The sequence below is a fragment of the Melanerpes formicivorus genome, unplaced genomic scaffold, assembly GCF_026170545.1.
Source record: "Melanerpes formicivorus ecotype bairdi unplaced genomic scaffold, bMelFor1.0.p_v2 SCAF_128, whole genome shotgun sequence".
Taxonomy (NCBI): domain Eukaryota; kingdom Metazoa; phylum Chordata; class Aves; order Piciformes; family Picidae; genus Melanerpes; species Melanerpes formicivorus.
Genome location: NW_027142480.1, coordinates 983,402 through 995,700, shown reverse-complemented (window position 1 = coordinate 995,700; position 12,299 = coordinate 983,402). Strand labels below are relative to the sequence as shown.

The window sequence follows — 12,299 nt, the reverse complement described above, 5'->3', positions numbered from 1 at the left end:
AGCTGTGTGTGCACTCATACGCACAGAATCACATGAGCACACACGAACATGTGTGCACACATACATGGACGTGCACACGGGTGCACACACACTCATGTACACGTGCACTCACACTCAGCATGACGGCACACGCATGCACGCAAACTTACACCCACACACATATACACACACGCAGTCACAGGCACAAACGCACACACTCGCCAAACACCCACCACCACCAAAACGCCCATTACGGACACAAGTCGGCCCCCCCCAACGCCACCCGCACCGTCGAGCTGGTGGCACGTGCACACGCATGTACGCGCACACATCCCTTTACACAAGCACTCGCAGAACAAAACGCCTCCGCACACCCACACACATCCACGCCCCTGCACAGCAGGCGTTTCTTGCCTGCACCCTCCGCACTCTACTCGCAAGGGAGGCAACGGCCTCCCCCCAGTTGCAACAGGCAGAGACGGGAAGGCTAAAACGCAGGTCCCGAGCCCAGGAAAACAAGGCGGGTGCCGGCTTCCGCAGACCCCTTTTCTCCGCAACCGGCACCCGCCTCGCAGCAAAGCTCAGCGCCCCACGCCCCCACCCAGCGGCGCGGCCCTAGCGGCTCGGCAGCGCGGCCGCTAGGTGGCGCCAGCGCTCTTTCTGGCGGAGCCGCCGCTGCACCGCCCCCTCCTGGCCCAGCCCGGCCCGGCCTGGCCAGCCGGGAGCAGCCGCACCGCCTGCCCCGCCGGCTGCGCGGCAGTGCGCTGTGCGGGACCGTCTTCCGCGCGTCCGCAGCGACAAAGAGCCCCCGCAGCCGCGGGCATGGCTGTGGCCACGTTTGCGGGAAGGGAAGCTGTGCCCGCCGTGCTCCTGCCTGCCGCCTCCCCGCGCCCGCGGAGACCGGCATGTAATTAGCCATTAGCCTACAAATCCCCTCGGAGACGCTTGTGCCACCGTGTGATATGTGTGCCCCAAAGCGTGTGTGTGTGAGAGAGTGTGCCGGTGGTGACGACGGCAGCCCCCCTAGCATCGCACGTGAATTCCTAATAACAAGGCACTGATTGTTTTTGCGAGTGGCGGAGGATGGCAGAACCCCGCCGTATTCGCTGCCCGAGGCTGCTCTGGGAGGCTGTGGAGACCTCGCCACTGTATTATTTCTCGAGCCATTTTCCTAGGCAGAATTGATCCTGTTGGGGGAACAGGGGGGCGGAGGGAGAATCTCAATTGCAAATACTGTTTGGAGTTTATTAGAGAGAGTGTCGGAGCTTTAAGATGCTCTGTCGTGTCTCCTGGTGGATGCTGTAACGAAACAGAATTGTGCTGGATTTCAGTTGTGCAGGGAGTTGGGGTAGCTGGGGGATGGGGGGAAGGAAAAGACACGATCGAGAGTAGCTGAGACTTTGTGCCCCCGTTGGAGAGATGGTTGAGTCCTCGTCAAGGTTGCTGTGGTATCCCAGAAACACCATTCACTCCGAGCTGTGACCGCACACCATCAACAGCAACAACTCCGCTGCGCCTGGCCAAGGAATAGGAATTAGGAGCTCTCAAGAATAATATGAAAGGGTTCTGCAGAGGGGAAATCCGTGCAAAGGAATCGAAATTAGCAGACTTTTGGGAAAGGGAATGTACTAAATGTGGCCGGCTGGACTTCATCCTGGTGAAGAAAATGGAGATTAAAAGTGGATTTACATTTTGGAACCTCGTCTTTTTATTGATGGTTTCGTGTGTGAAAGGTAGGGTAGTATTTGAGGGGTATATTTTTAGGGGTCCGTTTGTTTTTGGTCAGGGCGTTGCAAGATCTCACCTTATACCAAGGTGTATTTAAAATATATATATTTATCTCTTATTTTATATTTTACCTTAAGTACTTTACAGTGGAAAGATATAAATGATCACTGAAGCGGGGAGGAAAGGAGTTGATTCAGAGCTGTCTTCGGAAATGGGAAATGTATTTGCTTGCCAGGCTTGGCGTTCAATGCAGTGACTGAGCTGGGGCTCAATAAATATTCTTGCAGTATGCTCAAACGGAGACGTGAGTTGGTTCATATAGCTTCTAACTAGGATATATTCAAGCAAATCACACTGGGTGACTTTTTTTTTAAGGTGATGATGAAGGTAGTGTATGTGTGTGGGATTACCTGCATTTCTGGTTTTCGGTCGAGCAACGGGCTTTTTGCGGGAATGCCTGTATCGATGCACTTATTAGTTTAACCCGTTGCGTGGGGAAAGTTACAGAGGAGCCCAGCGTGCGTGTAGCCGTCTCACAGCCCGAAATGCGCTTCACGCTCCGCTGTTTGTATGCATGCAGGGCTCCCTGCCTTTCGAAAAGGTACCTGAGCAATTCAGCCTTGAAGGCATGGTCTGCAGCTGGGTGCAAAGATCGACACCTTTTCTCTGCCTTCCTTTGATCCCTTTCCCCTGATGTATAAAAGAGGTTTTGGGGGTGGGGGGAGGATGGCGAGGGGTGTGTTTGTCTCTTTTGCTTTCATCCTGCTGAAGGGAGAGCAAAGAGGAAACCTCTAGTTAGCGGCATAAATATCTCCGCTAAGTCTGTGCTTGCAGACACTTAAGGAAAATGCTGCACACGGAAAGAAGAAATACGTGGTTTCAATAATGTGCACCATCAAAATTACGCAGGCATCGCTGAATGTTGAAATGCCGATCCCATCACGCGTGCCTTCAGTAAAAGGACCTATTCTGCAACTCCCCACAGTGCTGCCTACCCGAAATAATCTCCCCCTGTTTGTGGCCAGTGATTAATAACTGATTAATCACCCTTTTATCCCTGTCCTCATCCTCATCCCTCCTCCCCGCCACACTCGTACACTCCCAGAATATTTAGTAGACATTATCGATCCTCTCTGAGTTTTTAGACTTGGTTATCGCCTACAGAGGTTGCCTGCACGGATGGGAAAGGAGGTGTGTTGAGGGGGGGAGAGAGGGGGAGAGGGCGGCATTCAAAGGCGTGCCTTCCCAAACTGGCTTGCCTTGGATGAAACAGTTTATTGTAGAGCTTTGCAGCTGCTTGTCCTCCCATTTGCATCTCGTGAAAAAGATAATTCGTGTTCAAGGGGGAAAAGGGGGAGGGGGGAGAGACGGGGGGGGTGAAGCGGGGGCGGTGTCGAGGGCTTTTACCTCATCCCACGTTATCCTGACACGGAGGATCCGAGGGGAATGGGCTTGCCTGTGATGCTGATGCACATTTTAATTACAGACAGCTTCTCTCTGTTCGCGTCTATCGAAGCGAGCTGCGGGCTGCGCTTTGCCCCGTCCTGGAGAAGGTCTGCTATCAATACCAGCCTGGGGCTTTGGGGGCATTTCTTTTCCCTGGTTCAGCTCCCTGTCATTAACACATAATCCTGTGCCGGGTGCGATCATTTGCAAGTCATGGACTCCCTGCCCGCTCCGCGGCGCTCAGCGGGCGCGGTAGGGAGGCGCTGGAGCTAATGGGTGGCTCCGGAGCCGCTGCCGAAGCAGCTGCTTTGTGAGCAGAAGTCGCGGGGAGGCAGCATCCCACAGAATGAAAAACTCGGGCGGTTCTCCCTGCGTCGCGATGGCCGCGGGAGCAGCGCAAGTTTCCACAGCACCTGTTGAGAAGTCGCGCTTCGCTTGTTTTTATGGGAGGATGCAAAGGGGAGGTTGGGAAAGAAAAAGCACTGGATACTGGGGGCAAAAGCTGAGATCAAACACTTAAAACAGCCTAAGGAAAAAACAAAAAAGCTTTGCAAAACTGACCCTTTCTCTGGCAGCTTTCATAGGAGTCCCTCAGGCTGGAGAGTCCTCCTAGCAACTGCAAATTCAGTAGGTCAGATTTTACATCTTGGATGTTGGTTTCTTTAGGTAGCCAAGCTCTACAGAGCAGGCTGAGCCTCACTGCAGCACTGCATCAATTTTGGGCATTTATATTTAGTTCTCGCTGCACTCTCATGAATGAATACATTTTGCCTTGGTTTAAATTCCCATTGTGTCATCCCATCTTCTGCTCCCAGAAACCCTAACAGAGGTAAGCAATGAATGAACACCTGCCCTTTTAAAACATTCCAGATGTTGGAAGCAAGGTCACTCCTCAGATCCTACATCAGCTCCACCATTGACTGACCAGGCCTTTTCACCACACCCCATCTCTGCAAGCTCTAGCCCATGCCTTTTCTTGCTTAATCATCTCTACTGAATAGTCTAGTACCACATCATATCAACCAAACTGTTGGTGAGGTTCCTGTTATCCAGCCTGCTTCCAGTTTTGCTTAGTATATCCCTCTCAGAGCCTTCTTTCTTCTGTCATCATCCTGTCACCATTTCTCCAGTCTTGGTCCACATGCATCTCACTGTTCTAAATGTCAAGCTATCCCTGGGTGCTCATGTAGCCATGCTCATATCTGATTAGTTATGTGCTTTTTGTATATATCCATGTGGAAAAGCATATACATTCCTTTATTTGTCAAATTGTGCCTGTTTGCAACCTTGCAACAATACTTGGGAGAGATTGGCAAAGGAAGAAGAAAGAAAAAGAAGATGGGAAGAAGGAAATTTTTAGAACTTCTGAGGAAGAGGTAAAAGAAGGAGGAATCATACTTTCTTCAATGAAAATCTTTTAACTGCTTAAACAGTATGTAATTACAGTATGGAACACTTCCAACAAAATCTTCCTTGGATAGACATGGAGGAAAAAAAAAAAAAAAAAAAGTCAAGGAGGAAAGGAGAAAGGAGGAGCCTAAGAGAGCTTTGCCTCCTGGGATTTGGGAGAGAAATCTTGAACCCTTTGTTTTGGCACCTTCCTTGGAAGCAAACCAGAGAGGACGAGAGACCCCAAGACTCCTCCACCTCTTCTGTGTAGCTGTTGCTCCAAGACAGAGTAGAGAGCACCAAGGTCTGCTCTTTGTCTGCCTGCCTAAAATGAAGCTTTGCCTCTGCTGTTCTTCCTCTGTTCCCCTGTTGCAGTTGTGACAAGCAAAACAAGTGCATCTTTTGAAGGGAGATGAAGCATGAAGATTTTAAATGGTTCATTGATAGAAGAGATGAGAAAATGGAAAATATTTCAATTTCCAATGATGAGTACCCAGAATGTGGGAATATTTAGCAGGGACAAAGAATGCCCAATTTCTTTCAGCTACCTCTGCAATCTCCCTTCTCCATTAGCACCTCAGTCCGTTCCCTTCAGGCTCCGGCAGCCCCTCCCCACCGCGTCCTTCCCAGTCACTTGATTTATGGGGTTACTGGTAAATGGCTTTCCTCGGTGGGCATGCGTGGGCGCAGGGAGGTGTTCGCTCTGTCCCCGAAGTGGGAACGGTTGGACGAGTAACAGCAGGTTCAGGTTTTCTCATCCAGCTGCTCGCTGCCGCCTCTTTGTGTGTGTGCGTGTGGAGTTGTGTGCGTGTGTTTGTGCGTGGGGTGTTGTGTGTTTGTGCGTGTGTACGCACGCAAAGCTGCGGAGATACTCTGACTAAAGAAGGGACGACGTCGTCCTTTCCACGTCCGCATACGCTCAGCTCCTCTGCGGTGCCTCTTTCTCACAAGCTCCTGTAGATCACACAGGGCTTCTGTTCGGTGGACTGCACATAGCACCTAAGCAATTTGTTCAAGTTGCACAGTTCTGTGGGGTTACAAAGTTACGCTCCCTCTCCTGCGCCCCTTAGTACAAGGCTAAACACGGCGCCGCTTAGCGCATGGGTCCCCTTCCTCTTCTTCAGCAGGGCAGAAATAAAGAACTGTACGACAACTCTCAACAGCAGCCGGAATCGCTTCTCCCTCGCGGTCACCAGGCGGAGCCGGCGCGGAGCGGCGCATCCCTCGGTCAGGCTCCACCCGCGCCGGCACCGGCCGCGGAACCGGCATTGAGCGCCGCCGCCGTGTATAGGCGGCTGCAGCTCTAGGGAGCTCTTAATATATTCTTCCATCGTTTGACTTTGCTTTCATTAGCTCGGTGACTCCCGAAGTCTTCTGTTTACAAGTCTGAAGCAGTATTCAGGTGGTTGGTTAGCTCGTGTAACGTCAACGGGAGCGAGATGGTACATCAGGAAACCACACTCAGCTCAAGGCGGCCAAGTTGTACCTTAAACTCCGTTACCAACGTCTCGCCTTGCAAGCAGCAGTCCACGAGGTGTAAAGAATTTAATGGATGTGCTTATCCCTCTATCCCTCCTTTTCCAAAACTCCTGAGCAATAATCACAGCAGTTTGCTTGGTTGTTTTTGTTTGGTTGGGTTTTGTTTGTTTGTTTGTTTGTTTTGTCTGTTTTTTCTTGTTTGGGGGATTTTTTTTGGTTTTGAGGAACAAACCCATCTAGCTTTGTGGTTTTTAGTTCCAACGCTGACTATTAGGAGCAATCCAGGGGAAGACTGTACTTCAGAAGCCAGCAGTGTGAGGCCTCCCCAGCTAGAGGAGGCACTTTTAGAGCATCATAGAGATCATCGAGTCCAACCTATCACCCAACACCATCTAATCAACTAAACCATGGCACTAAGTGCCTCTTCCAGTCTCCTCTTAAACACCTCCAGTGATAGTGACTTCACCACCTCCCCCAGCAGCCCATCCCAATGTCCAATCACTGTGAAGAATTTCTTCCTAACATCCAGTCTAAACCTCCCCTGGCACAGCTTGAGACAGTGTCCTCTTGTTCTGTCACAGGCTGCCTGGGAGAAGAGACCTGGCTACAACCTCCTCAGGTAGTTGTATAGGGCAAGAAAGTCTCCCCTGAGCCTCCTCTTCTCCAGGCTAAGCAACCCCAGCTCCCTCAGCCTTTCCTCACAGCATTTGTTCCAAACCCCTCACCAGCTTTGTTGCCCTTCTCTGGACACAGACAAAGGTTGTTGTAGATGTTTGCTTACTTTTTCTGGGCAAATTTGAATTCATGATCTCACTACTTCGTTTTTACAGATTACATAAGATTTACTATGGCATCATAATTCCAGTATTAGAAGTTTTGAATACCACTGTAAATTGCAAAGAAAGAAATAATGCAGATTTATCATCACCTTCCCAGTGTCTGAAATGTTAGCAGGGTAAGTTGGCAGATTTAGGAACAGTGTTACTCATTCAGACAGAGTGCCTCAAAGTACTGCACAATGACATACAAGGAATTCTGCCAGGACTGGTCCACTCATATTGTCAAAGAGCAAGATGGAAGGTAACCAACATAGGCATAGGGAGACAGACTGCCCATTTCCCCTTGTATTCTACAAAATGCATCATAGTGTCATGTATCATCTTCACATATATCATAAAAAATAAGGTGAATATAGTAAGTAACTTTACCGCAGACAGATTCACGGGGTGATGAATTTTCACCTCCCAAGGCCTGTAAATTACACAGATTAATTTTGCAATAGGGCTAAAAGAATCTGGAGGCTTGTGGCAGAAATGACAGAGTAATTACTTGTATTATATAGATGATGAATCACTGCTCCTGACCTTCTGTGTTGTCTGTTTCCCAGATTTACAGATCTTGTTAGTTTTGCATCTTTATGCATTGTAACTTGTTTGATTTAATTCCCATGGAATTGTGTATATTCATGTGTACACACATATATATGATGTGCACGTATAGAAATTATATCCATATATTTGATTATATTATGGATAAATTAATTTGACTATATTATTAGCTTCCAGATATGCAGGTGATGATTTGAAATGCATGTACTTCCTAAACTATACACTGCATACATTGTATGTTCCAAATTTCTGAAGGAAGTTCTACTATAATATATAACTAATTTCATTGAAAAAAACAAAAGTACAAGTTAATGATAGCTAGGAAATGTTAGGAGGAAAGCTTGATGAAAAGACAAAGACACCAGTTTCTAAGAATAGCAATAAAACTTGATCCTAGCACATTGAGAATTAGCTGACACAATATGTATTCACACACATTCAGGGAATTTTTACCAAATACACCTTCTATAAAGCTGGTTTTAGTAGAGTCAAAATCTTTAACCTCCTTTCAAATATGGAAAAAAAAAAAATCAGTGCTATCTTCTGTTTAATACTGGCATTATCATTTAAGGATGGTGACACATCTCAGAGGTGGCTGTATTTCAGCAGTGGTTAAAATGATCCCTCTGTGATCATTACCTTATTACAGAATTGTTTTAAAACTCAGCAAATGGATATTTGCAAGTGTAGTATGGAGTCCTTAGCTAAAATGAGCTACTAAATGTAGAGCATGGATACTCTTCTCATTTCAACACAGTACTGAGATGGAGCTACTTGAATTTCCTCCACTATTTAATTTGACCCAGAAGGAAAGCTACACCTTCCACTAAATTTAGCTTTCTTGATTGCTGTGCAATTTTCTTGGGGAACTGAAGCTTACTCTAATTAAAACTAATCTTCTAAAAGTCCATAATAAAATTTCTACTTTTGCTTCTATGTATCAATTTTGATCCAAAGGTGAATGGAAAGTATAAAACAGGATATAAATTGAGCTTTTAAACTGCCTGTTGTTGAGCCCATTGAAAGCAATAGGAGAATCCAGAATAGCATCTTTGAGAGCATATCTGCTTCTGCTTCTTTTTATGCTGAGGTTTGAATTACAGTATTCCATACATACATGTAATTTGACTTAGAAACAGAAGCTGTATTTCACAGTATGCTAGAAATTTTTAATAGAAAGTGCTGTTCTGGAAAACTCATATTGCTTTATAAACCTAAAGACTGCAAAAGTAAATTGTTTATGATTCTGCTTATGTAAAGTAAATTATATATTTGAATACAGTCAGAAAATGCTGCATTTTATTGATGATCATGTCAGCACTTCTAGGGATCTGGCCACTAGATTCAATGTAATGGTATTATGCTAACACAATTGTCTGCTGTAGTCCTTAAAACCAAACAGTACTCAGGCCTTTTGTCAGCACATATGCTGAATTGCAGCCAATTTACAACCTGGCTTTAATATTCCACATTAAATTTTTGTTCTCATGTAAAACATTTTGAAATTTATGGAAGTCTGCTAATAGCTGCAGAGGAACTGAGAAAATGGATTTCAGTTTAGAATGCTTTCAGATTTAATTATTAATGCAATTTTTTACTTTTATTGGATCATCATATATTCCACATAAGTAGTTAATTTGAAAATACTGAATTAGCTAGCAAAACCAAAGCACAAAAATAGAGATCTTTCCACTTTTGTTTTATTTGTCTTTTACTGGCACATTCTTTGTGTTTGCCTCCATTGCTGAGTCTAAAAATATTTAATATACTGACCCAAAATCGCAAGAACTGAAACATACTCAAAAAACAAGGGCTCAGATCCTGACTTGTGGAAAGCCTATCTGGCTTACCAAGGTAAGAAGAACAGGTCTTTGACCTATAGTCAAGTCAGTCAGCTCTGCAGTACAAGATTCTTTTTTTCATGCACCTGCAGGTGCATGTGGGAGCACAGACAAGCACATGCGTGCACACCAGCGCTTCTGGTACCAGGCATCTGTAGCCATGTGCTCTGTGAAGAAAAACCTATGTTTAATTCATGACTCAGTGCATATTGTGTTTTGCCTTGAATATAGCTGTGTTTGCTGACATTTATACTTTAATCATATGACTACTGCTACTGACTTCAGCGATGCTTCTTGCATGATGTGGCAGTTTCAATGACCACAAAGAAGAAATACATTTCATAATTTATATTGTGTAACTAAAGGGGCAAGAAATTTTCTCCAAAATTATTACATCAATATAGTGCTCACAAAAGTTGTTTATCTGATTAGAAGATTTTCATCAGTCTAATGTATCGAAGTAGTATGATATAAATTGAGCTTTATCAAGTAAATGTTTAGGCAATATTCATGACAACAATTCATCCCTTCTAGGATTATTACTAAAACAGATAAGATTTTTTTATGTCACTTACTGAATATGAAATCTTTTCATATGAAACTGCCACAGATTTCCTTTTCAATTAGGCCCTTAATAAAAGACCCTGGAACTGAGAAAATATCATTTTACATTCAATGGACTTGAAAAATGTCCTCTTAAAATGCAAAGAGATTAACTCTCTGCTCAGTCCTCAGTTTCTTGGTGTGATCTTCAACTTAAAACCAGCTCCTTTCCACATTACAGTTCAGCATATCTACTGCTTTGATTCATAATTCTTCAATAGCAACTCTGTCCTGCAAACTCTTTTGAAGGTGGTCAATTATTTCCTTCACACAATTCACACAGGCCTTAGCTTCAGGTACTTTGATAATGTCCCTTCTTTACCCTTTATTTCAGTCTTGACAGCTCCTTCCTGGGAGAATAAAATACCTCTGACATTTGGGAGAATATTTCTTTAGATGTTTTTATAGATTCTGTTAATGACCTTTCATATATCATCAATTCAACCACATTCACCTATATCAACTTTAGACATCTTGTAAGAATGTGAATGTTACAATTCTGCAGTGGCCCAATTTTCTACCCAAGTACTTCAGCAGTCTTGAGGAAATTTAATTTTCAGCCCCTTTCTGTGGAAAGAAAAATAGCATAGACACTAGACTAACAATAGCATTCCTGTGCTTTTCTCATAGAGGATACAGTGTCAACAGAACCTCTCACATCTTCTCATGCAAGAATAACAAATTTTCCCTGACAAATAGGTGAGAGACATTTTATTGGCATTTCCATTGTCAGCAGTGGAAAGTTGAACCAATCAGCCATGTAAGACAGTGATTTTTGTAAGCATCCTAACAAACTTATGCTCCTCATAGCTATTTATTTGAAATAGCAATGAGCAACAGAATCAATGTGTAATACAGAATGAATTCAACGTATTTGTGACTCCTGCATGTCTGCCTCCATAACTTTACTAAGGATATGCTTTCAAAATCCTTAAATCTTTCTAGTTTTACAGTTGCAGGTCATTGGAATTTGTATGAGTTTCTACAATAATTTTAGCTACTTTTAAATTAAGATAGCCATGAAAGAAAAAAAATCCACTCTCCTAAGATCTATTGATATATTTTTACTATGCTCAAACTCTAACTCATCAGCTAGCTCCTGTAATTTTTCCCAGTTTATCCAGCCTCCTCTGCAATTCTGGGCTCCCTTCCCAAACTCTCTTCCCACTCTACCAGTACTACTGGAGAAGTCCCAAAAACATAAAGCCTGCAGTAAAATATAGAAAGTTGACTTCCATTTCTATGCCATTTGTAAAGTATTTTTGTAGCCCAAAGTAATAACCACGTAAGGGTAAGCTGTTAGGAAATTAAATAACCACCCAGCCTTTTCAGTCATAGATCAGATTTACTAACTGATTTTAAATCATCTACAAGAAGGCAAGATTGGAAGAGTGCAGTTTCAGCTATATTTGTTTTCATTCTTCAGTCTGTTGTTTGTGTCTTTATGATTAATTTTTGGTAACCTAAATAAAGGCCCTTCACCCCAATCAAAGAAGCTTCAAAACACATTTAAAAGAGATCAAAATGTTATAGTGACTTAAAGTCCTTACTTGCGTAGAAATAAACACTACAGAATCAGATGATTAACATACTTCATCTATTTTGGAAATCCAAGATCTGTCTCTGTTCTTCAAGCTCTAGTGTATACAACAAAACTGCCCTTGTGACATCGTAAGGAAAATTTTACAGTTCTAATACTACTACTCTATCCTTTACTGATATGATTCTGGGATGACCAGAACAGACTAGTCAGAATTCTAGATGATACAGAATATCATAGTTGAATAAAAAGAAAATGAGATTAAATAGAAAAGGGGAAAAATATATCCCATAGGGTGAAACAGGGCTAGATTTGCAGAGATTCTGTTACTCACTTGTTCCAAGATTGACTTCGAGCATTTCAATGAAATCAGGAGAGTTTGCTATGTATCTGACTTGTGAAAACTACAGTTCCAAATTGCTCCCTCTGGGGCCTCTTGTAATGGTCACCTCTTTGAAATCCATTGACAGCTGAGTTAACAAAAATGTCTAATCTAAAGAGCTGGAGCATGCCACAGATATGAGCTAAGGAGAAAATCTGATCTGAAGAACCTCTGTAATTACTAGGAAGTTGTGAATTGCCAGCTAGAATTTAGGGTATCTGAGGTAGCTATAAGGAAAATGGATCATATATTAAAAAATCTACTACACAATCCAATGAGCACTGAATCATCATTCAAGAATTTGCATATTTCTGAAAATATAAATGCACTTTAATGCTATCTGAGATGTCTTCTAAGAACATTTTCTTCTTTCTTACAAGCTTGGGGTCTTTTTTGCATTATTAAGCCAGTATGCAGTTTTCTGTAGATGAAAATCCCCTGGCTGGAATAATTTGGCTATATTTAGTTGATCAGTTTTTCTCCTCATCTACTTCCTCCATGCTTCATTTGTACAAAATTGATGA

At 43.7% G+C, this 12,299-nt stretch overlaps 1 protein-coding gene across 1 annotated transcript in view; it reads left to right on the top strand.

The window, feature by feature from the left end:
• Positions 1–1,372: 1,372 nt before the first annotated feature.
• The window catches only part of CSMD3 (CUB and Sushi multiple domains 3), a 406,730-nt gene continuing 395,803 nt past the window's right edge, over positions 1,373–12,299 (top strand). Inside the window, exon 1 of the mRNA XM_068167989.1 lies at positions 1,373–1,712. Coding sequence (XP_068024090.1) covers positions 1,535–1,712 — 178 coding nt within the window. The 5' untranslated portion in view covers positions 1,373–1,534. The remainder of the gene's footprint in view (positions 1,713–12,299) is intronic.